This window comes from Lissotriton vulgaris, chromosome 2_1 (genome assembly GCF_964263255.1).
Source record: "Lissotriton vulgaris chromosome 2_1, aLisVul1.2, whole genome shotgun sequence".
Classification (NCBI taxonomy): domain Eukaryota; kingdom Metazoa; phylum Chordata; class Amphibia; order Caudata; family Salamandridae; genus Lissotriton; species Lissotriton vulgaris.
The window spans coordinates 1,417,608,522-1,417,635,771 of NC_141687.1; the positions used below are offsets into that span (position 1 = coordinate 1,417,608,522).

The 27,250-nt window shown below is 42.6% G+C and overlaps 1 protein-coding gene across 44 annotated transcripts in view; it reads left to right on the forward strand.

The window, feature by feature from the left end:
* NEB (nebulin) overlaps positions 1 to 27,250 on the forward strand; it is a 402,407-nt gene that overhangs the window by 139,904 nt on the left and 235,253 nt on the right. For all 44 annotated transcript variants that reach the window (XM_086957193.1, XM_086957196.1, XM_086957192.1 and 41 more), the window contains 10 exons: positions 8,534 to 8,638; positions 8,731 to 8,838; positions 9,910 to 10,221; positions 15,776 to 15,982; positions 17,566 to 17,670; positions 20,527 to 20,634; positions 21,728 to 22,039; positions 22,174 to 22,380; positions 23,872 to 23,976; positions 25,718 to 25,825. In XM_086957193.1, the coding sequence (XP_086813319.1) occupies positions 8,534 to 8,638; positions 8,731 to 8,838; positions 9,910 to 10,221; positions 15,776 to 15,982; positions 17,566 to 17,670; positions 20,527 to 20,634; positions 21,728 to 22,039; positions 22,174 to 22,380; positions 23,872 to 23,976; positions 25,718 to 25,825 (1,677 nt within the window). The remainder of the gene's footprint in view (positions 1 to 8,533; positions 8,639 to 8,730; positions 8,839 to 9,909; positions 10,222 to 15,775; positions 15,983 to 17,565; positions 17,671 to 20,526; positions 20,635 to 21,727; positions 22,040 to 22,173; positions 22,381 to 23,871; positions 23,977 to 25,717; positions 25,826 to 27,250) is intronic.

Consider the following 27,250-nt stretch of genomic DNA (forward strand, 5'->3'; position numbering starts at 1 on the left):
CACTCAACTACGCAACGCCACTCAACTACGCAACGCCACTCAACTACGCAACGCCACGCAATGCCACTCAACTACGCAACGCCACTCAACTACGCAACGCCACTCAACTACGCAACGCCACTCAACTACGCAACGCCACTCAACTACGCAACGCCACTCAACTACGCAACGCCACTCAACTACGCAACGCCGCTCACACATGCAACGCCGCTCACACATGCAACGCCACTCAACCACGCAACGCCACTCAACTACGCACACATGCAACGCCACTCACACATGCAACGCCACTCACACATGCAACGCCACTCAACCACGCAACGCCACTCAACTACGCAACGCCACTCAACTACGCAACGCCACGCAACTACGCAACGCCACTCAACTACGCAACGCCACTCAACTACGCAACGCCACTCAACTACGCAACGCCACTCAACTACGCAACGCCACTCAACTACGCAACGACGCAACGCCACGCAACTACGCAACGCCACGCAACTACGCAACGCCACGCAACTACGCAACGCCACGCAACTACGCAACGCCACGCAACTATGCAACGCCACTCAACTACGCAACGCCACTCAACTACGCAACGCCACTCAACTACGCAACGCCACTCAACTACGCAACGCCACTCAACTACGCAACGCCACTCAACGCCACTCAACTACGCAACGCCACTCAACTACGCAACGCCACGCAACTACGCAACGCCATGCAACTACACGCAACTACGCAACTACACACAACTACGCAACTACACGCAACTACGCAACGCCACTCAACTACGCAACGCCACTCAACTACGCAACGCCACGCAACTACGCAACGCCACGCAATGCCACTCAACTACGCAACGCCACTCACCTACGCAACGCCACTCATCTACGCAATGCCACTCAACTACGCAACGCCACTCAACTACGCAACGCCACTCAACTACGCAACGCCACTCAACTACGCAACGCCACTCAACTACGCAACGCCACTCAACTACGCAACGCCACTCAACTACGCAACGCCACGCAACTACGCAACGCCACTCAACTACGCAACGCCACTCAACTACGCAACGCCACTCAACTACGCAACGCCACTCAACTACGCAACGCCACGCAACTACACAACGCCATGCAACTACGCAACGCCACGCAACTACGCAACGCCACGCAACTACGCAACGCCACTCAACTACGCAACGCCACTCAACTACGCAACGCCACTCAACTACGCAACGCCGCTCACACATGCAACGCCGCTCACACATGCAACGCCGCTCAACCACGCAACGCCACTCAACTACGCACACATGCAACGCCACTCACACATGCAACGCCACTCAACCACGCAACGCCACTCAACTACGCAACGCCACTCAACTACGCAACGCCACTCAACTACGCAACGCCACTCAACTACGCAACGCCACTCAACTACGCAACGCCACTCAACCACGCAACGCCACTCAACTACGCACACATGCAACGCCACTCACACATGCAACGCCACTCACACATGCAACGCCACTCACACATGCAACACCACTCACACATGCAACGCCACTCAACCATGCAACGCCACTCAACCACGCACACATGCAACGCCACTCACACATGCAACGCCACTCAACCACGCAACGCCACTCAACTACGCACACATGCAACGCCACTCACACATGCAACACCACTCAACCACGCAACGCCACGCAACCACGCAACGCCACTCAACTACGCAATGCCACTCAACTACGCAACGCCACTCAACTACGCAACGCCACTCAACTACGCAACGCCACTCAACTACGCAACGCCACTCAACTATGCAACGCCACTCAACTACGCAACGCCACTCAACTACGCAACGCCACTCACACATGCAACGCCGCTCACACATGCAACGCCGCTCAACCACGCAACGCCACTCAACTACGCACACATGCAACGCCACTCACACATGCAACGCCACTCAACCACGCAACGCCACTCAACTATGCAACGCCGCTCAACTACGCAACGCCACTCAACTACGCAACGCCACTCAACTACGCAACGCCACTCAACTACGCAACGCCACTCAACTACGCAACGCCACTCAACTACGCAACGCCGCTCACACATGCAACGCCACTCAACTACGCAACTCCACTCAACTACGCAACGCCACTCAACTACGCACACATGCAACGCCACTCACACATGCAACGCTACTCACACATGCAACGCCACTCACACATGCAACACCACTCACACATGCAACGCCACTCAACCATGCAACGCCACTCAACCACGCACACATGCAACGCCACTCACACATGCAACGCCACTCAACCACGCAACGCCACTCAACTACGCACACATGCAACGCCACTCACACATGCAACACCACTCAACCACGCAACGCCACGCAACCACGCAACGCCACTCAACTACGCAACGCCACTCAACTACGCAATGCCACTCAACTACGCAACGCCACTCAACTACGCAACGCCACTCAACTACGCAACGCCACTCAACTACGCAACGCCACTCAACTACGCAACGCCACTCAACTACGCAACGCCACTCAACTACGCAACGCCACTCAACTACGCAACGCCGCTCACACATGCAACGCCACTCAACTACGCAACGCCACTCAACTACGCACACATGCAACGCCACTCACACATGCAACGCCACTCACACATGCAACGCCACTCACACATGCAACGCCACTCACACACACATGCAACGCCACTCACACACACATGCAACGCCACTCACACACACATGCAACGCCACTCACACATGCAACGCCACTCACACATGCAACGCCACTCACACATGCAACGCCACTCACACATGCAACGCCACTCAACCATGCAACGCCACTCAACCACGCACACATGCAACGCCACTCACATATGCAACGCCACTCAACCACGCAACGCCACTCAACTACGCACACATGCAACGCCACTCACACATGCAACGCCACTCAACCACGCAACGCCACTCAACCACGCAACGCCACGCAACCACGCAACGCCACGCAACTAAGCAACGCCACGCAACTACGCAACGCCACGCAACTACGCAACGCCACGCAACTACGCAACGCCACGCAACTACGCAACGCCACGCAACTACGCAACGCCACTCAACTAAGCAACGCCGCTCAACTAAGCAACGCCACTCAACTATGCAACGCCACTCAACTACGCAACGCCACTCAACTACGCAACGCCACTCACACATGCAACGCCGCTCACACATGCAACGCCGCTCAACCACGCAACGCCACTCAACTACGCACACATGCAACGCCACTCACACATGCAACGCCGCTCAACTACGCAACGCCGCTCAACTACGCAACGCCGCTCAACTACGCAACGCCGCTCAACTACGCAACGCCGCTCAACTACGCAACGCCGCTCAACTACGCAACGCCGCTCAACTACGCAACGCCGCTCAACTAGGCAACGCCACTCAACTAGGCAACGCCACTCAACTAGGCAACGCCACTCAACTAGGCAACGCCACTCAACTACGCAACGCCACTCAACTACGCAACGCCACTCAACTACGCAACGCCACTCAACTACGCAACACCACTCAACTACGCAACGCCACTCAACTACGCAACGCCACTCACACATGCAACGCCACTCACACATGCAACGCCACTCACACATGCAACGCCACTCACACATGCAACGCCACTCACACATGCAACGCCACTCACGTTGCCAATAGGTCTCGCAGTACGACAGTTGGAGCCATTACAATTGCAAATAACAATGCCTTTCACTTTGGTTATCATTTTAAATACATTAAGGGCTTTGTCATTTACAAAACCAATAGCTCCAACTTTCCTACTGCGAGACCTATTGGCAACGCCAGTGCTTGTTTCCTTAGTCTGGATTTTTCTCCATTAGTTGTCTTTTTTCCCTTTCACCTTTCATCCTTTCTATCATTCTATCCTTCACTATATCAAACATGCATTCCTTCTTCTCCATCCCCTCCCTCATTCCTTGGCTTCCCTCCTTTATTACTCCCTCCTTTATTTTCCCTCTACCCTCATTTCATAAGAAATGTCCATGGTATGTGGTGAGATGTTTTTTGTATTGCTTTGCCCAGCACCTGTATGTTTCCTCCCTACACCTCACTGTTTCTCTCTCTCCTTTTCCTCCCTTTCACTGTGTTTTGGTCCTCTCTTTGGTCAATATATTTTATTGGAAATACAGCCTTTGTTGTAGCCCTAATAAAAGCAATTACATATTCAGCATATTTGTACATTTTGAGAACTTTTTCCTACAAGAAAATCATTACATGTATGTGAAAAGCTCATGTTATGTGATTTGTATTGGATATATGGGTATTTGATGGATTCCAGCTTTTAGGTTACGGGGACAGAAGTCACAGTCTTGATGCAAGCTATGAGTAGCTACCACATTGCTTACAGGGCTGGTTCTTGAAAGGAAAAGCTGGACAAGGATTGGCAATAACGAGGAGGATCTAGTGCAGATGAGGGATTTAGTTTCGGGGTCATTATTCAAACTCACCGACTGTAAATCTCAGGAGGAGATAAAAGACATGTCACCGGGTGTGCATGAAGAACTGTTCAAGAACCTGAAAAAGTTCTTCATCAAAAAAAGCCCCTGTAGAAAGGTTAGACCTTTGAAGCCAAGTACCTGGTATAATAATGCTTGTAGGAAGGCCTATAAAGACCTGGTTAAGGCAATTAGACTAAGAGATAAGGGTAATATTAAAGAGGCACAAGTACAATATAAAGCATCACATAAAAAGGCAAAGAGCGAGTGGGACGAAGAAAGATGGCATAACTTGTTGTTGGCTTGTAATGGGAGGAACATGACCCAATTTTGGTCCCTTGTAAAATGGGGTAATAGTATGCAGTCACAGATACCAAGTAACCACGTCGAACCAGAAAAGTGGGTGACATACTTTGAGGCTCAGTTCAGGCCTTCTGATAGTAGTGAGGAGCTCCTCGAGATCACCTTGAACAACGAACCATTAAACTTTACGAGTAGCGAGGTTGAGTCTGTGCTTAGAACTGCCCCGAATGGAAGGGCCCTGGGGTTTGACTGCATTCCTGCAGACTTATTCATAAAATATAAATACCTATGGGGTCCATATCTAAAGTTTTTAGCAAACGCTATATCAAATTGCGCCCTGCTACCCGAAACCTGGTCTGGCGCCGAAATATTGCTGATTTATAAGAAGGGGGATCGTTCTGAACCAGCAAATTATAGACCCATTAGTCTCATTGAGGCTGGTCAGAAGATCGTAGCAAGACTAGTGCTTGGGGGAATACAGGGTTGGTTGGCAGATTCCAACATCTTAACTTCACTACAGGCAGGGTTTCGGTCGCACACAAGCACCCTTGACCAGGCCTTTAGGTATGTCCTAATTTATTGGAAGGAGGTGGTCATGGGCGGGGGTATGCTTTTTGCAGCATTTGTGGACTTAAAATCCGCATTCGATCTTGTTCCTCGGGTGAAACTGTGGAAGGCGCTTCTGAAAATGGGGATGCCGCCAGGCTTGGTGTCAATCTTGGTCAGATTCAACTAATCGACTTACGCCCAAGTTCGTTGGGGTAAACCGGGCGAGACCACAGGGAGATTTAATGTGTCCAAGGGGGTTAGACAAGGGTGCGTACTGGCACCTACCTTGTTTTCACTATTTATAAACGAGGTAGTCCAGTACTTTTCAAATCACCCGACTGATGCACAAATGCTAGCAGGTATGAAAGTACCTTTGCTCAAGTTCGCGGATGACACCCTGCTTCTATCCAAGACGAGACAGGGGCTGCAGGTGGCACTGTCTCGCTTTGAGGTGTATTGCCGTGAACATGAGTTAGTGGTCAACGTAGGAAAAACAAAGCTTATGGTGCTCCATAAAACTAAAACCATTCATGCAAGTGTCTACATGGGTGGGGCGTTGTTGGAGCAGACCGAAGCGTTTTCATAACTGGGTGTCACATTTAGCAGCAAATTAAGTTGGAAGCCCCAAATCGAGTTGCTGGCACTAAAACATGTGCAACTAGCCAGCGCCCTCATTAAAGAACACAGGCTTTTCCAGACTAAGCCCATTGCCCCCATACTAAGAATATATACCACCAAAGTTAGTCCAGCAATATTGTATGGAGCCGAACTATGGGGTTTTGGTAATTTATACCTATTAACTTTAGCCCAAAAAATGTTTGTAGGAGCGATAGTCGGTCTCTCGCAATCTTCGCCCCTGCTACCACTCTTCCTTGACCTGGGTTGTCACAACATTGAAGATGCAGCACACTAAAGACCCCTGGCATTCTGGAGACGTCTCTGGATAACTCTGGAACTCTCCCTGTATGCCAAGGCTTTACTGGAAGTGAGGAGTATGAATCAATCATATACAATCGCATGGCTGAATAGTATCTGGACCCTTCTGGCTGAAAGGGGGATGAGCAATCTATGGAACCATCCGGAGGAAGCGGAGTTCCCATCGAAAAAGACCTATAGATCAGTATATTGGGAAATGGTAAAAACCAAGAGATACTCTTCCCACATAAGGCAGTCATTGTCAAGGAACTTCCTCGAAATCAAGGATGAGATTACAATGGAAGATTATTGGGATCTTATTACTATGCCATATGATCGAAAGCTCTACCACCAGTTCAGAATAGGCACGCTGCCTTTAAGATGCTTCACACGTAAATGGAATCTACCCAGGTGTGACAAGTGTATATTTTGTCAGGACCACATTGAGAGCATAGATCATTTTCTATTTGTCTGTCCTGCGTATCACCTGCCTAGGTCAAAATGGATTAAGCCACTATGCAAGACTATGAACACTAGATCGGCATTGGTTGCGAGCAGAATTTTAAAATCAGACACCACTGCCCTTATACTGATTGGTGTGACTAATTTTCTGAGATGGGCATGGGCAATTCGTAGTAATAAGGGGGGGCAAACTAGTACAAAAAGCTCAGTTCGGCTTCGCTGAATGCTCCAGTTATCTTGGTTTCCCTCCTACTGAGTCCTCCCTCATTGGGTAGGGCAGTTGCTTATGAGACCTCCTGCATGTCTGCGAAGTATCCAGCTCCTACTCTCCCACATCCCCATGTGTATAGATCCAGGAATGGTAGTCTTGTCTCATGGCTTATACTTGTGTGAAGGTTTGGGACGCATATCTCAGTTCACCCACTACTGGCTTTATTCTAAGGGTGGGTGAAGAATTCCGCTTTTGCAAAGTATTGCCCACTCCTCACTCCGTGCAGAGTTCCAAAAAACTAAAGTTGTTTTTTAGAGCTGCTCCTCAATGGTAAGTTGGCGATCCCTTGCGAGAAAAAATAATGCCATAGACCTCCTCCTGGTGAGATTTCTCATTGTGTGCGGTTGTGGCAGGTTGTGAGAAATCATGTTGAGAAATCTGCCATTCACGTTGAGGAAGCTGCCAATCGAGTAGTAGAAAGCAGCAGGACCCTCTGGCATGATGTGTAGTGCCGTTTGCGCTGATTTTACAGTGCAAGACTAACTCTTGGCACTAAAAATCAGTGCGAGCAGCACGACTTAAGAGACTCCACCGCTGGCGGAACTCCACCCAGGCTTACTTTGTTCATGACATGGTCCCAGTATACCATGTCCATACCATTTAAAAATTTTATTCAGGGGTTCTACAATGGAAACTAATCTGCAAAGAGGACAACCCTGTACTCAAGTTAACTTGTATTCTGTCAAAGGAGCAGCCTCAAGGCGGTTTCAGTTACTGACACCTCCGGCTTCAGGAAACCCTTTCCATTGTCTGTTACTGCAGTAAACCTCAAACCAGTTATCTCCAAAGAACTGGAGCAGGTTCCCACAGTCTCCCTAAAAGCCCATGAGTTATCTGAGGTCTGTGAAATTGGTTCAGCAGGCTTCTTTGGCAAAGGCGTGACAGATATTTCCCCCATAAGTGGAACATAATCCACTTATTTCTATACTTATCCTTTTCAAGTTGTGTTCTGAATATTCTTGGCACAATATAGGTTCTTAAAGAGTTAAGCTAGTAACCCATTGGTGAGTACCCATAAATAAATCTCTGACAGGTCCCTATACTTCCCAATTTTAAAGTAGATATCTGCCTCTAGGTCTGTGAAAATAATTCTTGTCTAAATTATACTTTTACTTATGGGAGAGGGGATGTTGCAGTTCTCTCAGCCTTCCCCCTTGTGCACTAGACCACATGAAGCACTTTTAGGTGTGAAGAAAAATTATTCATTTACACATTCAAATTGCATAAACATATGAAATTAATCTGGAGTGTTTATGAACTGGCCCACCTTTTCTTTTAAATCACCAAAGGATCTCACCATGTTTATTTGACAGCAGAATTAAGTACAGCTTTCTACAGAATAGTTTTTCGCAGTTTGGCACGTTCTGTAAATTTGTTTAATGTTACGGTTTTCATTTGAACAAAATGGCGAAAACATTTGTGATTGCTCTCTTTAACTAGAATTAAATTATGCAAATTAATGAATATATTTTCCAATCCTTTTTTTACAGAGGCTTTACACAGAAACCTGGAACAAAGATAAGACCAAAATCCATGTAATGCCAGATACACCTGATATATTGCTATCCAAAGTCAACCAACTCAACATGAGTGACGTAAGTTGTTATAAATGCATCCTTGAAGGACAACCTCTGAACTGTTAGTCTCGGATCTTATTTGATGTTCCTTTACTTTCTGCTTCCATCAGAAACTCTACAAACAGACATGGGAGGAGGACAAGAAGAAGGGCTATGACCTGAGGCCAGATGCCATTGCCATCAAAGCAGCAAGAGCCTCCAGAGATATTGCTAGTGATGTAAGTTATGTGATATCTGTGTGCTTTTAACAACACAGAAAATATAGTGCATTTTTTACAGCATACCTTAAGGTGTTTGCTCTATCTTAGAACCTGATTTTGTGTGTGTTGTATGGGGCACTTCTGATTAGGCACACATCACAGAGCTGCAGAAGTGAAGCCATCTCCAGAACTGTGGCATTAAACTGTGATGTCCCCAATGATTTAAACTCTGTTCTATACGTTGTCTCATATATATATTTGTAGTCATTAAATAGTACAATGTATCAGAAAGGAAGAAAGCTAGCCCTCACACATCTAGCACAGTTCATTCATATTTCAATTGAGTAGATGTGGGCAACTTATTTGGATTAAATATTCCCAACACAAATGTTTGCAACTGTTCATCACTTTCCAAGAGCCCAACGTCATCATATTTCACTAAAACAAAACCCAAAATATTATTTTACCAGGTAACTTCAAAATTAACCTACTGGTCAAAGACAGCCATTTGTCCCACAAAGCCTCAAGTGTACAGTTAGATGTGCAAATTTAGTGTGCTATGCATAGACCAGCTAAAAAACTGATCTCATCAAGACAAAACATTTTCATTGCAGCAGCCAGAGCACAAACAAAGCTAAAAAGAGAAGATACTTTGGCCCTGTGCTGAGAAGACAGTTCTGGTTCCCATCTGATTTCTTGCCACTCCCCTGACTTTACCCGGCATTTCAACATTCAGGCACTGCCACCAATTTCATTAAAGCATCACCTTCACTTAGCCCTCGTTGCCTAAGCTTAAAAAGCAACTATGGGAAATTGAGGTCTGCTACTCTCCACTACTTTGCTAATATTTATAATTGAAATTGTTTAGTTTTTTTGAGTACAATGGTTACTGGCTGTTCAGGGAACTCTAACTTTCACAGTTTATTCATGGAACAATTCACGTTTTCTTTCTGCTACTAAGTCCAATATGTTTGTTAAGGAACAACCTTCACAAAATCTAACCACATTATCTTCCTGCAAATATATTTCTTGAACAGCATGGAAAATTAAAAATTATGCAGCTTATTCTTACATTTATTTGCCTTGCAGTACAAATATAAATTAGCTTATGAGAAGACAAGAGGAAAGCACATCGGCTTCCGCAGTCTTCAAGATGATCCCAAGTTGGTGCACTTCATGGAGGTGGCTAAAATGCAATCAGAGCGTGAGTACAAGAAAAACTACGAAAAGTCCAAGACAAAATTCCACACACCAGTTGATATGGTTAGTGTTACCGCTGCCAAACTGTCCCAGGAAGTAGCTACCAACATTAACTACAAGCAACTAATCCACAACTACAACCTTCTTCCTGACTCCATGAACTTTGAACTGGCCAGAAACAGGATGCAGATACAGAGTGATGTAAGTGAGACCAAGACTTCAATTTGTTCATGGGTATGATGTATATACTGGTTAAAGGTTTGTGGAAATATTTTATGAAAAGTAGTAAGTTGACTACTTTAATATATTCTAAGACTCTGTTTTGTCCATACAAATGTATGAGTAATGCAAAGTTGTTGTGGTTTCAAAATCATTTTGGGGTTAGATTACTAGGTATGTCTCATGTATGTATTTCTATTTCAGAAGGTTAATGTTCTTCTTAACCTCACCCCCATAGATAACCAACTGCATGAAAAGCTATGGAGGCGTCAAATTTACTATTTCCACTTCAATCTGAGCAACAGAAGGGAAAATGCTGGGCTTTTGATGGGCCAAGTTTATTATTCCCACGTCAACCTAATTAACAGTAGGAAAATAATTGAATTTTGGTGGTTAGGCAGATTATTATTCCCACCCCAACATAAGTAACAGTAGGGAAAGTGTTGGAACAATCAAATTTACAATTCCCACTTCAACTTGAGCAATAAAAGGTAATGTGCTGCACTTTGCAGAGGGTCAGATATATTCCCACTCCTAAAATAAAACAAAATACGAAATATATATATAAAGTAAAGAAAAAAAAAATATGTTTGGAAAAACATTTAAAATCATAACATTTTAACATTGTATATTTTAAAAGTATTTAAAAATTAAAAAACACCAAATTAACAAATACAATTATAAATACAAATATGTTACAACATTTTATCAATTAAACATATTAAAAAATACATTTAAAACACTTCGCCTTCTTACCCAAAAATTTCAACATTCACAAAGCCAAACTATAACACTCCAAATAGCAATACACATTATTTAAAAAATATAAAGCATAACATTATTATAATAAAAAACTTGAACATGATATGATTAACATCCAAATTATTCAAAACATTTATAACCTCCTTATCTCAACAAGGACTCTTGGCTAACGCGCACAGCCTTGATAACACTGAAAAAACCTAATTTCAAAAATTTGAATCAAATCAGACTAATATCCACGTGGAACTCGAGTCCACTTCTTGCTCAAACAAGGACTCAAATGATTTAAAAATCTATTACCTAAACACCCGCTCCTTGGGGAAACATCAGCTGGAGATTTTTACCCTGATCGACTTACACAGGCCGGAGATTCTATTTTTGACAGAAACCTGGTTGTCCCCGGACTCCTCTCCTGATATTTTAGCAGCCATCCCCGACCCCTACTACATAATTCATGTAGATAGAGACACCAGTAAAATGGGTGGGGGGTAGCTGCTATTATCAATAAGAGGCTTCAATGCACCTCGCTTAACACCAGACTGGTTTTGCAGACGGAAACTTTGACAATTAAACTTGAAAGCGGTCAGTTCTCTCTCGTATGTGTTGTAGTTTACCGCCCTCCCCAACCCATTCCCTTATTCCATCAGGAATTTGGTGAAACGATAGCACAACTAGTGAACACTCTAGAATCCTAATTGTAGGAGACTTTAATTACTGGCCCGGTGATCCAAATGAAAGTACCATATCTCGTGAATTTTTGGACTCTCTAAAAAGCCTAAGCTGTACCCAGAATGCCCAAGTAGCCACGCACATCAAGGGACACATCCTAGACCAAGTATGGTCTCAAAATTTAGACATCACACAGCTTAATACACTGCCTTGCAAATGGTCAGACCATTGTCTGATCACCTTTATGATATCTGATGTTATTTTGACTACTACTCCTAGACCTAGTAACATGAAAGCAAGAAACTGGAGTAAAGCATGTATCGAGTCATTCCTAGCTATCCTACTTAACACAACACCTTCGAGTGAAGATAGCTCTCTCCTCATCCAATCAAAAAACCTTACGACTTGGCTTGAGTCGGCTTGTGATATAGTTGCCCCCCTGAAAAACATCAAACTGAAAAGAGCACATGATGCTCAAAAATGGTTCTCATCCACTCTAAAAAATCTCAAATTATGCCTCAGACAAGCTGAGCGCAAATGGAGAAGCCACTACAAGCCGGAACTTAAGACAACGTATTTGTCCCTCTTGAGAGAGTACAAAACGTCTATTCTCTCATGCAAAACTGAGTACATTTCATCTAAAATTCTTAATTCTACTAATAAAACGCGAGAGATCTTCTCAATTGTAGATGAATTGATTGATACTGAGAGAGTCTCTGTACAACCAGTCCATTCCCAATTTTTATGTGACTGGCTTAACAAATATTTCTTTGAAAAAATCATTACCATAAAAGCTAGCATTCCGGTAACCAACAAATCCTTCGTACCTGTTTTACCTTGCCAAAACCTTGCAGCACTAAATATTTTCCCTCCCATTACTACAGAGTTTTTCCTTAAGCTGATGAACAAAATTAAATCTGGATCCCCCCTTGACTGTGGACCCCCACATATTTTGCGCTTAGCCTTCAGGGCTTGCCCTGCCCCGCCTTTATCTCTCCTTAACACCTCTATTAGCTATGGCACTGTACCGGAGTCTTTCAAAAGCGCAGAGATTCTGGACATCTTAAAGAAACCTGGTGCCGATCCTCAGGTGATGAGTAATTATCGCCCGATATCCCTTCTGCCCTATCTGAGCAAGATTTTGGAGGCTCATGTGACTGGATGTTTGAGCTCCTTTGTTGAGGAATCCTCTTATCTGGACCCTCATCAGGCGGGTTTTAGGCCAGCCCATTCAACCGAGACTGTCATCTTGACAGTCATGGACGAGTTATGATCAGGAGCCGACCAAAATGCACCCCAGGATTTGATCCTCCTTGACCTATCCGCTGCATTTGACACGGTCGATCACAACATCTTGATCGACCGTGTCAGCAGGGCTGGCATAGGGGGTCTGGCATTAAGTTGGATTCAATCTTTTTTGTCGGACAGATCTCAATCAGTCCGACTAGGCAACTTCTGTTCACCGAAAGAAAAACTTCTTTGCGGAGTCCCTCAGGGCTCTTCTCTTTCGCCTCTCTTAAACAATTTATATCTGCAACCTCTGATCCGCGCACTACAGGAAATGGTTGTTTTGGTTTTTAACTACGCAGATGATCTGCAACTCATTTTTAATATACAATCCACTACTGCCTCTGAGGTTAATCTGCAGTCTGTCATGACATACATTAGCAACTGGATGAGCCTGAACCAGTTGCAATTGAACCCAGACAAAACGGAGCTAATTTTGACAGGCGGTGCCTGCAACCCATGGAGCTCTAATTTTTGGCCCCATTGTTTGGGCTCCCCGCCTGTCTACACCCCAACGGTAAAAAGTGTGGGGATAAAAATCAGTAACGGCCTGTCAATGCAATCTCAGATCAGCTCTGTGGTGTCGGCCTGCTTCTTCCTTCTGCGGAAAATAAAAAGAATAAAAGATTTCGACAGAAGCATTAACCCTGGTTGTTTTAGCGCTCATAATATCTCGCCTGGATTATGCTAACTCCCTTTATGTGGGTATACCGGCCTATCAAACACAGCGCCTGCAACTCATTCAAAACCAGGCTGCCAGATTAATTTTTCACCTTCCTATTCACCAGCACGTTAAACATTCTTTGAAGAAACTGCACTGGCTCCCTGTGAGCCAACACGGAGTTTTCAAGCTGGGTTGTATTACATATAAGGCGCTGTCAGATGCCTGCCCAAAGTTCATTTCCAACAGGCTTAAGAAATACACTCCCCTTCGCACTCTTCGATCTGCTGGCCAATCTCTATTGACCATCCCCAGATCCAGGCGTATCAAACACGGGGGCCTTCGGTTCTCGACACTTGCCCCCCAACTCTGGAACTCTATTCCCCTCTCAATACGCACTACCAGCACTTTTCCTCAGTTTAGAAAGCAACTCAAAACTTGGCTCTTCCAACAGGCCTACTCAAACTGAGCCTCTGTTTCACCAAGAGCTACCTACCCGGTGAACATTGCGCTCTATAAATATTTTAATATTAACATTAACAAACAAATAAACAGGTAGCTAAGTGTGACAATCCATTTGAAAATCTATCATTTACCATACTCTCAAAAATGTCACATGATAAAAACAAGAAATTCCGAAGAAGAGTTCCACAAATTTGATGGCACAAAACATCCAAACAACATAAAATATTATCATTGTATAACTCTCTATTACTCAATTAACCACCTTCAATACACAGTGACTAAGTGCAACAGTGCATTTCCCGATCCACAATTCATAAAATGGTCACGTGATAAAAACAGGAAATACCTAAGAGATGTCAAAATGTTTGATTACCTAACTGATCCCAACAACTTTATTTTATATTAAATGGGATAAATTCAGTGGTATTGCGCTATATATAATAATATTTTAGGCTGTTATAATTATTTGTGTAATCTAAATGTTTGTGGGTCTCCATGTACATATTTTCTGTTTTGATCTATATGGTTTTATGACTCTACTCAATCAAAATAAAATCAAATAAATTAACAATTCACAAAATCAAATTATCTAAGAATTCAGTCAGCAATTAAAAAATATATATTTTTTAATTATTTTAAAAATAATCCAAAAATAAATTCCTTAATTAATAATCAAATTACCAAATTGAAAATTACAAAAAGGTTATCAATAAAAATTAAATAATAAAAAAAAGTCTTACCCTATTCCCTTAGAAGCCCAAAAACATGCCAATAGAAAATATATTGAAATCAAATTTCAAAAACGTTGAATATATTACAAATGAAAAGACGATACCAAAAATAATTGCACATAATTAATATTAATATGATAACAACTTTTTACTATTAAAACTCAAACAAATGATTACAAAATAATATTATGTACTGTTATATTTACAAAACTATACCAGATAATTTAAAAGTTATATTCTTACAGTCATTCAGTATAAGGTTCCATGATATTCTTGACATCACAATATTTTTGACACAATATTTGTATAAATCAATCTTTTTGAAACTATATTTTGGTGGAATACCTCTTGTAAACCTGTATTTAAGTGTTATTACAAATATAATGGTTTCTGTTGAAATTCCGAACTCTTGTATTTGACTGCTCGGTTAATTTTAGATGCAACCTTCATTATAATCTGTAGCCACCCAAATTGGTGATGAATATTATCAACCTTTCTATGTATTTTCTTATTCTACTTCAATTGATGGATTAGAAACACATAAATACAAGTACTTCTAAAAAGTGACAATATTTAAAATGTAGAACTCTTAAAAGTGGTAGTCTTCAAATTATTCTAACCAATGCTGGATTACTATTTGAAGAAACCCCCTCTACAGAGCCAATTGATATTCAGAGAAAAAATATATGGATTGTGTACGAGTGGTTTTATTTGCTGCTGGGTGATATCATTATTCTGTCTAACTATATGTCTCTTACCCAGTTTTAAAAATGTGCTCAGAAGTTGCATTCAAGATGCAGCCCAAACTTTGAAAAGCCCAATTTTTCTGATGTCATCATGGTACTTTAAATGTTTTAGGGAAGTTTAGGCTGTTCTAAAAACAAGACAATAAACCATATTTCCATTCTTAATTCATATTTGCAATCTGTGAAAGGGTTAACCTTCTTTTTTATGGTTGCAGAACGTATACAAAGCTGACTACAACGAGTTCATGAAAGGCGTGGGATGGATCCCCTTTGGATCACAAGAGGCTGAAAAGAATAAGAAAGCCATGGAGATCGTTAGCGAGAAGAAGTACCGTCAGCACCCAGATACACTGAAATTCACAAGCTTGACTGACGCCATGCCCATGGTTCTAGCACAGAATAATGCAAAAACGATGAACCAAGTAAGAAAATTTTGCCTCGCGTGAATTTTGCCCATGATCACATACAGCTATATAACTGTCAGTGTTTACTTAATTATTTAAAGATTTCATGTTTCTAAACCACACAGTTCTTTTGTTTCTAAAGGCCTATTTTAGAATTTGGTGGGTGGTGTACTCTCTCACAAACGTGACAGATATACTATTTGACATATTATAAATGTCATATGATATAATGCACTTTCAATGCGGTGGGATGGATATCCATCATGTTTGTGACACAGTACCCCATTTTCCAACCTAGTAACAAACCTTAGAAAATGCAGACTCAGATTTACTGGGTCCAGTTCTGATAGGGGGGGCCATTCCAGGGACAAATAGGCTTTCAGTTATCACATGTCGAAAATAGAAGTGGAGGGAGGTGAGTGATGGTTGACGTGAGGTGGTGTTTGAGAGGGTGTTTGGGCACAGCAGAGACTGAACTGCTAGAGAGGAGTCTTCAGTGTCACACAAATTTAAGATGGGTGTCAGTAAGGGTTGTGGCTGAGGCCTGTTTGTGCTTGCAGGCAAAGGGTTATTTTACAGGACTGGATTTTCCAACCACTAAAATTGGATCTGGTATTGGGCGGAGCAATATATAATCTGGGCCTATGTGGATGTGAATGGCCATACTCTGGCCAAATGCCAAGGTTTCACCTTTTACCAGGAAGGTTTATCTGCTCATTCTAAAATCATTTCAGCCCACGTAAAAATGTACAAGTAGCTTTATAAATATCATTCAAACAAAAATTAACATATCAAAACCGAACTTATGTAGACATTTCAACATTAATTAGAAAATATGCATTTCATTCCAAGAAATTAGATTCATGCCTATGTGCATCCAATGTGTACCAAATGCCTGGAATCAACACAATTGCAACAAAAAGTAATGGCATTTCTTTTCAGTGTAGTTTCAAAGGAAGTATACTGCTGCTGTCAAGAAGTAAGCATCTGTTGTGCACTCAACATGTTAAATGTGTATATCACCCTGCTATGACTAGTAAGTTCTGCTCATAAGGAAAGGGTTGTCACTTCCACAGACGTAAGTGAGGGCGAAGGACGGTATATAGGCCTGTGTTCATAGAGTAGTCCATGAATTGGGGTACAGAAATGCCAAATATATAGGGTCCATAAAAGGACATATTGGATAAGTTACTGTATCACATCACCATATTAGCCCTCAGTGTTCTGTGATATGTGAAAGTGTTACTGATGACATTATGTAGGTGGAGAGGGGAAGTCGCAGGTGGGGGCTGGCCTGGATGCCTGTGAATCCCAAATTGGGGTATGGTGTAAATATCTAAAGATTCCAAAGAGTGGAGAAGAATAATGCTGCAGATATGTTTGACCTGTATATAATGCTGCGCTCTTTCACAACTGCAAATGGTTAAAATATGATGTAAGGATCCCTTTCAAGATCCCATGCACAACCTTCAAAGACAAGCATGGGAAAAACTAATGTTACTTTTCTGCTTTACCTGACTCTCTAATCACTGCGCCTACTGCAAACACACCTTCCCATCCCCAAGTTACTTAATATTTATTTCTAATTCTTTTCTTTCTAGCACCTTTACAAAGAGGCCTGGGAAAAAGACAAGACAAAGATCCATTTGATGCCAGACTTGCCTGAAATTCTGCTGGCGAAATCCAATGCGGCTAACGTTAGCGAGGTAAGAACATGAACCGAGCGTGGCTTTGGGTATGGGGAAAGTTCTGCCATCAATGTTTAGTTCTAATAACCTAAGTAGGGGCCCTTATCTTATGTAAAACTCCATGACGTATGTATGATGTAACATGGCACCCACAGCCACCATCGTCATGTGAAATATCAGGACTGACTACCGGCCGGAATGCTGGTGCTCTCTCCTTACACTCCATTGATAGGCTGTTGATGACGGTTTTAGGAAGATTGAAGGTACTACGCTCCATTTATTAAGAGACTCCAATGATGCCCTGCTGAAGTTGAAGGAGATGTGGCCTAACAGCAAGAGCTCCTGACTTTGGAAATGGAGAAAAAGGTTTGAGTCCCGTCAAAGACTCAGTATACTGTGATTCTGCACAAATCACATAATCTTCCATTGCATACAAAATAATAATTATTTAAAAAAAAATATTTGTGCCTTGTGTTCTGGCCTTCTACAATGTAATTTGCTGCTCATGTAAAGTGCACTAAAGGCTTTGGGCCAAGTTCGGACAACATAAAACTGCCAACAAATTTCAGCAAACATATCAGCTATTATGACTTGGGAAATTAAAATCCATGCATTCTTGAGAATGAATGCCTTATCTGCATCTCAAACCATGTCCCATGTGACAGATATTTAGTTTGCTGCTAATAATACAGGAATATTTCATTTAGACATCGCAACGTGAATACTTTCTGCTGGACTTCCACAAATGACCACTAACTTAAGACAAAATCCTAAACTTACTACTTTTGGTATTCACAGAAGTTAGGATTTTGTCCTAAGTGTGTCTTAAGACAAACTTAAGACAGACTTAAAACAGACTTAAGTTAGGATTTTGTCTGAAGTCTGTCTTAAGTCTGTCTTAAGACAAACTTAAGTCAAAATCCTAACTTCTGTGAATACCAAAAGTAGTAAGTTTAGGATTTTGTCTTAAGTTAGTTCTGTGAATCGGCCCCACAGATGGTAACAGTCTCCACTAACATGCAAAAGTCTTATAGAAGGAAAACATATGCCAGGTTTAGGATGAAAGACATTGAGGAACCGATGTTTGCACTGGGTCTCATGTGACTGAAAACCACGCAAATGACAGTGCGAAAAACTTTGCACCATAGAGAGCCAGCCCCCTGTAATGTATGCAAAAGGGCTGTAATAGGGCAGAAGCCATGCAAATACCAACAGGTTTTCACACAAAGCCGGATCTACTCTAATAACAAAGGTGCAAACAAAGGTCAAGTGGAATGTTGCATGATATTCCTAAATGTAAGTGTTAGCAGTCCTAAATAATCTTGATCTCCACCCCAGAATCCCTCAAACTCATAGGGTAGAATCAAGCCTAAATAAATGAATCACAATCACTAACTAAAAACCAATTTCATTCGTATTGGAAATAATCAAACTATCATCACTGAAGTTTATGGTAAGAATAGAGATTAAAATAACATTTCATTTATGAGGAGCATCAAGGAAAATTCTGTCGTTAGTATCCAACTTAACAAACATCATTAGCAACTGAAAAAGCATTTCTATCATAGATGTGTCTACAGAGGCGCAGATATCATGAGTCACTTGTTTTACGCTTATAGAGTAATTTTATCATCTTGGTAAACTTCCTAAATACATTGATTTAACTTTCTCGGTGCCATTTCATTTGGCATGTACATAAAACCTTGGCAACCTAATCTGGAAAGAAGTGTGATAGATTCACTGCTAACATCGTTTCTAATTTCACATGGAGTGATAGATCCCAGTTGCGGTCACATGACCAACTGAAGCAGGCAAAGCTCGGTGTCAGCCAGTAAGAGCGTCACCGAGCACACGGTGTGAATTCTAACCCTGGGCATAGTTCGCCTAGTAGCGCTACGCGTAGCTACGCAAAGTGCACTACGCGAACTATGCGTAACTATGCGAACTGCGTAGTGCAATGTGCAAAATGCTGTTCGCACTGATTGCACAGTGCCGGATGCTTGTCCGCACTGTGCAATCAGTGCAAACCCCATCTTTCACAGTGCAAGCGGTCGTTTTTTTTGCCGCTCGAGTAGATTTCTACTTGAGCAGCATCTTTCTCAACGCGTACTGGTCGTTTCTCATCGCGAGCGGTCGCGAGCATACGCAACCACTCGCAATGAGAAACCTGACCTCCCCGCGTTGAGAATCTGGCCGGGAGGTTTACTTTCCACGCTCGCAATCGGCAACTTGATGTTGCTGATCGCGAACGAGTAAAAAGTCTCGCCGGATGTCATTTTGCTCGCTCGCGGTCGCCAACTTGACGTTGAGGACTGCGAGCAAGCAAAAAATGACCGCTAAGCTACCCGTGTTTGCACTGTACTACGTGCAATTCTGGTAGCGCGAAGTAGCGCAAACTTAGCAAACTACGCATGGGTAGCTTAGTACTTCTCCCAGGGTTAGTGAATTCTCTTGAGATTCCACCATGCTTACTTAGAATGTGTAGTTTTGGCCTGATTACTTCATTCAAACTTACAAACACCAACTATTTCCCATTTCATTTTATAACAAGCATCCCAGCCAGATCAGTTGTATGCCCTTCATGTTTATGTCGGACCAATAGTTCCTTAAACATACTAGTATAATGCAAGCATAGCACATAATAGAATACACACATAATCAAAATGCACAACAGTTTCTCAATAAAAGAAAACATGACTAGTTTACATAAAATGTGCACATTTCCACACCAGACTGCTCTTAGAGACAAAATAAAACACAACTTATGACTCACTGTAAAAGCAAATGAAAATAAATAACACACTTTTGCACCACACATGAACAAAATGAGTAATGCTGAAGTTTCCATGATTTGTGCTTCTTTTCTTTTCATAGAAAAAATACAGACGTGCCATGGAAGAGGATAAGAAGAAAGGATATGATCTCAGAGTGGACGCCATCGCCATCAAAGCTGCCAAAGCGTCTAGGGACATTGCAAGCGATGTGAGTAGTGCATATAGAAAATGTGTGCATTCATTCCATAGACCAACCAACATCAGGCGATGGCAGGCATGGCATGTTTTTACTGAAGAAGATACCTCCCAGCAACAAATGCCTGTACCATTAACTTGGGTCTATGTCAGGGGGCATGTGATATTTGTGAATGACCACATGAAATAGCTATTTTCTGCTCCACTTTAAAATGTATGTTTTTCTCGCTTTTTTAAGTGAATATGGAAGAACTGTAGCTGGAACAGTAGGAGGCAGAACAAATGTAAACCAAGACAGCAAGAGTTAATGAGCTAAATTAAGAGAAAGGAAAGGAAACAAGGATTTGGAGATTAGGAGGAAGAAGCAGGGGGGTTGGAATATAAGTTTAGTGAAGGGAGAGAGCAGAGGGTGATATACAGGAGTTGCCATTGTGTTAAAGAGGAGGAGCACAGGAGGTAGGGTATTAGGAAAGAATTAAAGTAAGACCCAAGAAAGTGGGACTAGGACTGAGGCGGGGAGACAACAGTTATGTTGATGTCCTTTTGTTGCGTATACCACTAAAATGTTCTTTCGGACACATTCACAAAGGCACTCAGAATGTATGAATAAACAAAAAAAGAGCAGGATTAAGATACTACAGACATCTATTGGGTGTAAGCAGGAAAGCCTGTTGGTGTATACATCACAGTGAACTCCAGTGCTCTACCAAATCACATTCAGAGTAAGGGTTTGCTCAATTAACATTCCCATGTCTAGTCCTGCTGCATGCCTAAAGGCTCTTTTTGGGTTCCAGAAGCACAGATTTATTCCCCATTTTAGCCCCGTATTAGGAATGCAAATACTTCTATGTAATTTTTCCCATAAAGTTCTCCTGCTTAATTTATACTTAGATGATGCATCCATTACTACATTTGAATGTGATTTGTTAAGCAGTGGTCTTCTTGGACAGATTTCTCTTAGGGGGCCATATAGAATAATTAATATCTTCTCATAGATGTAACTTCGTGCTTTCTGCATGCCAAACTCTTCTTGTAATTTAATTCAATACAAGCTGATATGAATTGTAAATGATGAGTTGCCTTGAAATTGTTTCCTTTTGCTTTAGTACAAGTACAAACACAGCTACGAAATGGACAAAGGCAAGATGGTTGGCTTCCGCAGTCTGCAAGATGATCCTAAGTTGGTTCACTTCATGCACGTTGCAAAGATGCAGTCTGATCGAGAGTACAGGAAAGACTATGAAAAAACCAAGACCAAGTACCACACACCCGTCACCATGTTCAGTGTCATCGCTGCGAAGGCAGCCCAGGCCGCCATCTCTAACACAAACTACAAGAAACTCATTCATAACTACTTCCTTCTGCCAGACTCGATGGACATGCAACTTGCGAAGAAAATGAGTCAAATTCAGAGCACTGTAAGATGATGCTGCCTTTGTGTGGCTTCTTCTTTCAGCTTCACTGTCACATTTGCCTATAGACGGTGATTGCTTTCTTTGAGATGCGATGAGTTTGTAATAATGTTCTCTTTCCCCCATCTGATTTTTGGCAGAATGAATATAAAGTTGACTACAATTCATGGTACAAAGGCATTGGCTGGAGTCCATTGGGTTCACTAGATGTTGAGAAGTCGAGAAAAGCAAGTGAAATCTTGAGCGAAGCCAAGTACCGTCAGCACCCAAGCAACTTCCGCTTCAAAAGCTTGATGGACGCCATTCCCATGGAGCTCGCCAAGCAGAATGCGCAAACTATGAACAGGGTAGGAGCGAATGATTATCTAAAAACATTTTTTTAACTCAGCAGCCAAATTTTTGATTTATTTTGCAGTCACGGTATTTGATTTTCTAAACTATTTGAATTTCTTACTTACATGCAGCGGTAAACGACTGGTGTTTGGTCTTTAAAAGTAACTCAATAAAAATATTGATAATAGTGTTATGGCCCATATAGTACGACGTATTCCCACAATATCTTCTTGAATATTAATTGTGCAATACAAGCCTCAGTACATAGAAGATCTCAATGAGGGTAGTATGTTAGAGGCACGCTTGGCTAAACCGTGCATGCCTGAACCATGAATGCTTCTTAACCAAGCATTCCTTCACCATGTATGCATTTACCACGGAATTTCCTGGTAAATACACGAATGCTAAAGGAGTATGCATGGCTTAGGTTGTAACCCATCTCCCCTCTCATTAAGCTACAAACCCCCTACCTGCCCCCCCACTCTGAGGTCCAAATAACTTGACCCCCTCTAACCCCCATGCTGTCCCTAACCCTTAATATACACTACTTCAACCCCTGCTCGGCCCCTAAAACTACCTCAACCCCTTCCACTGCCCTTAGGCATAAAACCCTAACCCATGTTTTAAATAACGACCGGACGCCACCCCCTAGCCCTAAAAAAACTACCCCGCCCTCCCCTGAGTCCTAAAACTACCCCGAATACCCATTCCCTCCCCTGAGCCCTAAAACCCTGTCCCTTAACATACAATACCCGACCCCCTTCTACCCCTGCGCTGTCCCTAAAACTACTTCAACCCCTTCCACTGCCCTTAGGCCTTATACCCTAACCCCTGATAAACAAAACTACCCGGCCATCCTCCAGCCCTGAAAACTGCCCCCTCCGCAGCCCTGATAGCGACCTGACCCCCCAGAGCTGAAAACGACTCGACCCCCCAACCCTGAAAACGACCTTGACCTCCACAGTCCTGAAAACGACCCCGACCCATCCCTGAAAATGACAATCCTACCCTAACCCCAACCCATTAAACTGCCCACTTACCTCACCGCGTCTTGTCTTCCGGCCGACTTCCTGCTTTTTCCAAGCTGCAGCCAGAAGCTAGACGGCGCACTGCCTTAACCACTCATATGGTTAAGGCATATGAGTGGTCCAGGCAAGCGTGGTAGCGCTTGCATAGTTAGAACATGTGTGGCTCTGCTCATGTTGTTACACTTTTTTCCCTCAAGGAGGCCTCTGCTGAGTGATTTAGTGGGATAATATGATGAGTAGTTACTACTTACCTCCTTCTATATGCACCAGTCTATAGAAACCACTCATATTTCAATTTAGTAAGAAAGAAATGACGACTCCCAAATGTATTATGAATCCTCAAATGTATTCATAAGTTCTAAATCTTGTTTATTTTTACACACACACATATATATGTTTATATATGTGTGTGTTTGAGGTATGGGTTTTAATACTTTGATTACATCAATGTCTAATTTGATTGTCTTTTTTTGACAGCATTCATACACCAGTGCGTGGGAGAAGGATAAGACCTCAATTCATGTGATGCCAGATACCCCAGAAATTTTGCTGGCCAAGCAGAACAAGGTCACGTACAGTCAGGTAAGAACTTTGGATGCCATTTGGAGGTGAGCTTGTGTTTGTGGCTCTTAATGTGGCCTATGGTAGAGAAGGGCTCAAGGCACAAATCGATAAATTGTGTTGAGAATAATCAACAAGCTGGGGTCGTCTTTTCTAGAGGGAAAGAGCGACCTTTGAGAGGCCTCTCAAAATGTCTGAACTGACAAGCTTCCCAACACTATGCCCAGTATATTGAGGATGGCAACTATGGGTGGATTTTTTTTTTCATGGTTGCCTAAGACCAGAATTCAGCGAACATCCAATATCATATATGCTTATAGACATTCACAACCACGAGTGCCTTGGCGGGAACCACCTCTGTTTTTCTGTGTAGTGTTGAGGAAGGAGTTGCACCACAGGGAAATAATGAATAAAAAAATGTACTTTGCCATTACACATGTCTGTACATTGTCTGCAACCCTCAGGTGTGCCTACTATTAAGAAACAATCAAACCTGAAAAAAAAACTACTTGGGTCCCAAAGTTCAGACTCTGAGACCTTCAGTAATGTGTGATTTTACAACTCTGGCAAGCTACAATAAACTAAGCCGAACCCTTGGGATAAGGTTTTAGCATGCATTTTATTATAAAAAAGGGCAATGAGTATATAAAGCACATTCAATAACATACCACATAAGGAATAGGGAGAAATCCAAATAATGAAAACACCTGAACACTTCCCTATGCAGTTGCTTTGCATTGCATCGGTGAAGGTAGACCCACAAACCACTCTGTCCAAGGTTTCGCTCTGAGCTACATCAGGGAAGAGCAGTGCCAAGGTGATGTATCTGTGTGACTAAAGCCCACTTCAAACCTCACATAGGCACAAGTTGCACAGTGTTAAATATGTACATTGGTGGCAATTGCCCTTATGAGATTTCCACTCATCATGTGACTTTGCAGGTCGTTTCACTCATCGCACATAGCAAACCTTCTCGCTCTTCCTCAAAAGTTATTGGGGTTGGTTACCACGACTCACGCCAGAAAAATATTGCATGAACAGCATGTGAACATGCCTATTGTGCACTGGGGAGGTGTGCAGCTCGTGCAGTGATGGAACACATGGAAGTTATATCAATGAAATGATGGCACGTTCCCACCTCCTGCCACTTCTTATCTAAACTCTCTTAAAGGCGCAGTAGCAATCAGCTCTGTGCACCCCCTTCCTTTGCTGAGGAATTATGCAAATCAGCTTCCTACAATACTGTTAGCTATTTGACGATCTAGCTCTCAATGTAGATGTGTTCAGGGAAGGTACTTTCTGTTTTTAGGTGCTATGCTAAGTGTTCCTAAACACCAGTCTCCAACAGCTAGAATCCACATAGAAAAACAGAAGCACACATAAGAATCTATAACTTACATTTTCGAGCATTGTTAAGAAGATCTTTGTGAATCCCTTAGAAGTTGGACACTTGCTTAAATGAAAGATGTACATCTACAGTGAGTATATTACTGACTTTTCAGTAAAGCTTTGTGAATTAGGCTAAGAATATCGTGTTTCCACTACTTAAATTGGTATGTGTGACTTCATTCAAAAGTCCAAATCTAGCAGGTCCTATGCTGCCCGTCACCCTTCAGAATTTGATAAATTGAGTAGCTATAAGTTGGGAAATATTAAATATGTATGTACAGTGAAATTACAGCACACTACTACCATAGAGGGTGTCGTGTAAAAAACATAATGATTATCTAACATGCTATTTCTGTTCTGTTTCTTCTTTTAGTCACAGTACAAGCTTGGATGGCAAGAAGCGATAAAGAAAGGCTATGACCTTCGACCTGATGCCATTTCTATAACAGCTGCCAGAGCTTCCAGGGACATTGCTAGTGATGTAAGTAATATTTGTATTTGAATGAGTGGGCCATGGACTTTCTTAGCACTTGCTCTCTGGAGAATAATTATACAAAATACAATGGGCATATGTACAAGAAAATGGTGGAGCGCTGTGGCACATTTTGCAGCACCCTGCTGCGTAATTTAAAAAATGCAGGGATGCGCCATATTTACAAGTATAGGGTGCACCCCTGTGTTTTCCCTTGCTTTGGCACTAAAAATAGCTGACTAGCGCAAATGCAGGTACCCTTCGCCATAGTGCAAGGGTACACATGTTGCAGGGATGATTGTTTATGTGCAGGAAGGGACACTTTCCTTCACATAAACAATCCTAAGTGGTGTTTTGCTCTTCCTATGTGTGCAGCATGCTTTTGCATGTCTTTGGCACTGCCTCACATTTACAGATCCTAGTAAATGTGGGGCAGTGTCAAAAAGCAAAGGTTGTGGCGAAGACCGCACAGCAACACCCATTGCACGCCCCTTTGACACAGATACCTGTGTGAAAAGGTACCATATTTACAAAGCGGCATTAAGACATGCAAATTGGCAACATTTCTGCTTTGAATATATGGTGCAGGGCATTGCGCCACCGAAACTTCCGGTGGCGCAATCCCCTTGTGCATAGGCCCCCGTATGTCAAACTTCTTGACCAGATTTTATTCTTTCTTCCCCGATTTTGCTATATTTTGTCTGTATCTTAAATGTACAGTTTGGTGATCCTCAAAAGAATTGCTGCAAATTGCAAACATTAGGATTGTCCCTCAACTGCCCTTCAAATCGAAGGATTGTGACATGTGAATGTGCAAAAGGAAGCAATGAGACAGAAATCGAAATCTAATTATTGTATAGAGGGAGGAAGGTAAACTAGAGATTGCTTGAGCCTCCTCTGTTATACATGGAATCCAAATAAAATCATACAAAGCCAGCCTGTCACAAAAACAAATAAACCACTGCTAAGAATAGTGAATTATTTTTGTGTTGATACCATCATCATTTCCAGCTGATCTCAGCTTACATGAAATTCCTGTGACAACTTACAAAAGAAGTGGGAAGGTCCAACTGAAAGATGTGGACAGTAGCATGTTGTAAGACGATTTACTCGCCATCACTGGGTAATGACTAGAAACAGTGGCGTCACTAGGGTTGGTGTCACCCGGTGCGGGTAACTCATGGTGTCACCCCCTCACGACTTACGGCATGGACCTCCTCCGCTCCAAGTCCGCTATTGGACACAGTTGGCAAATAACGGGACCATACAGAATCCTTAGTAAAGTTTGTAAATTTAGGTCCATGATAAACCATTTGCAATGCTCCTTCCATTGACACTAATATTGACATTTTTATGCTTTCAAATTTCACTCTGCTTTATAGGTATTTATGACAGAATTTACCAACCCAGCATAGTTCATCTTTTCCTATTTTA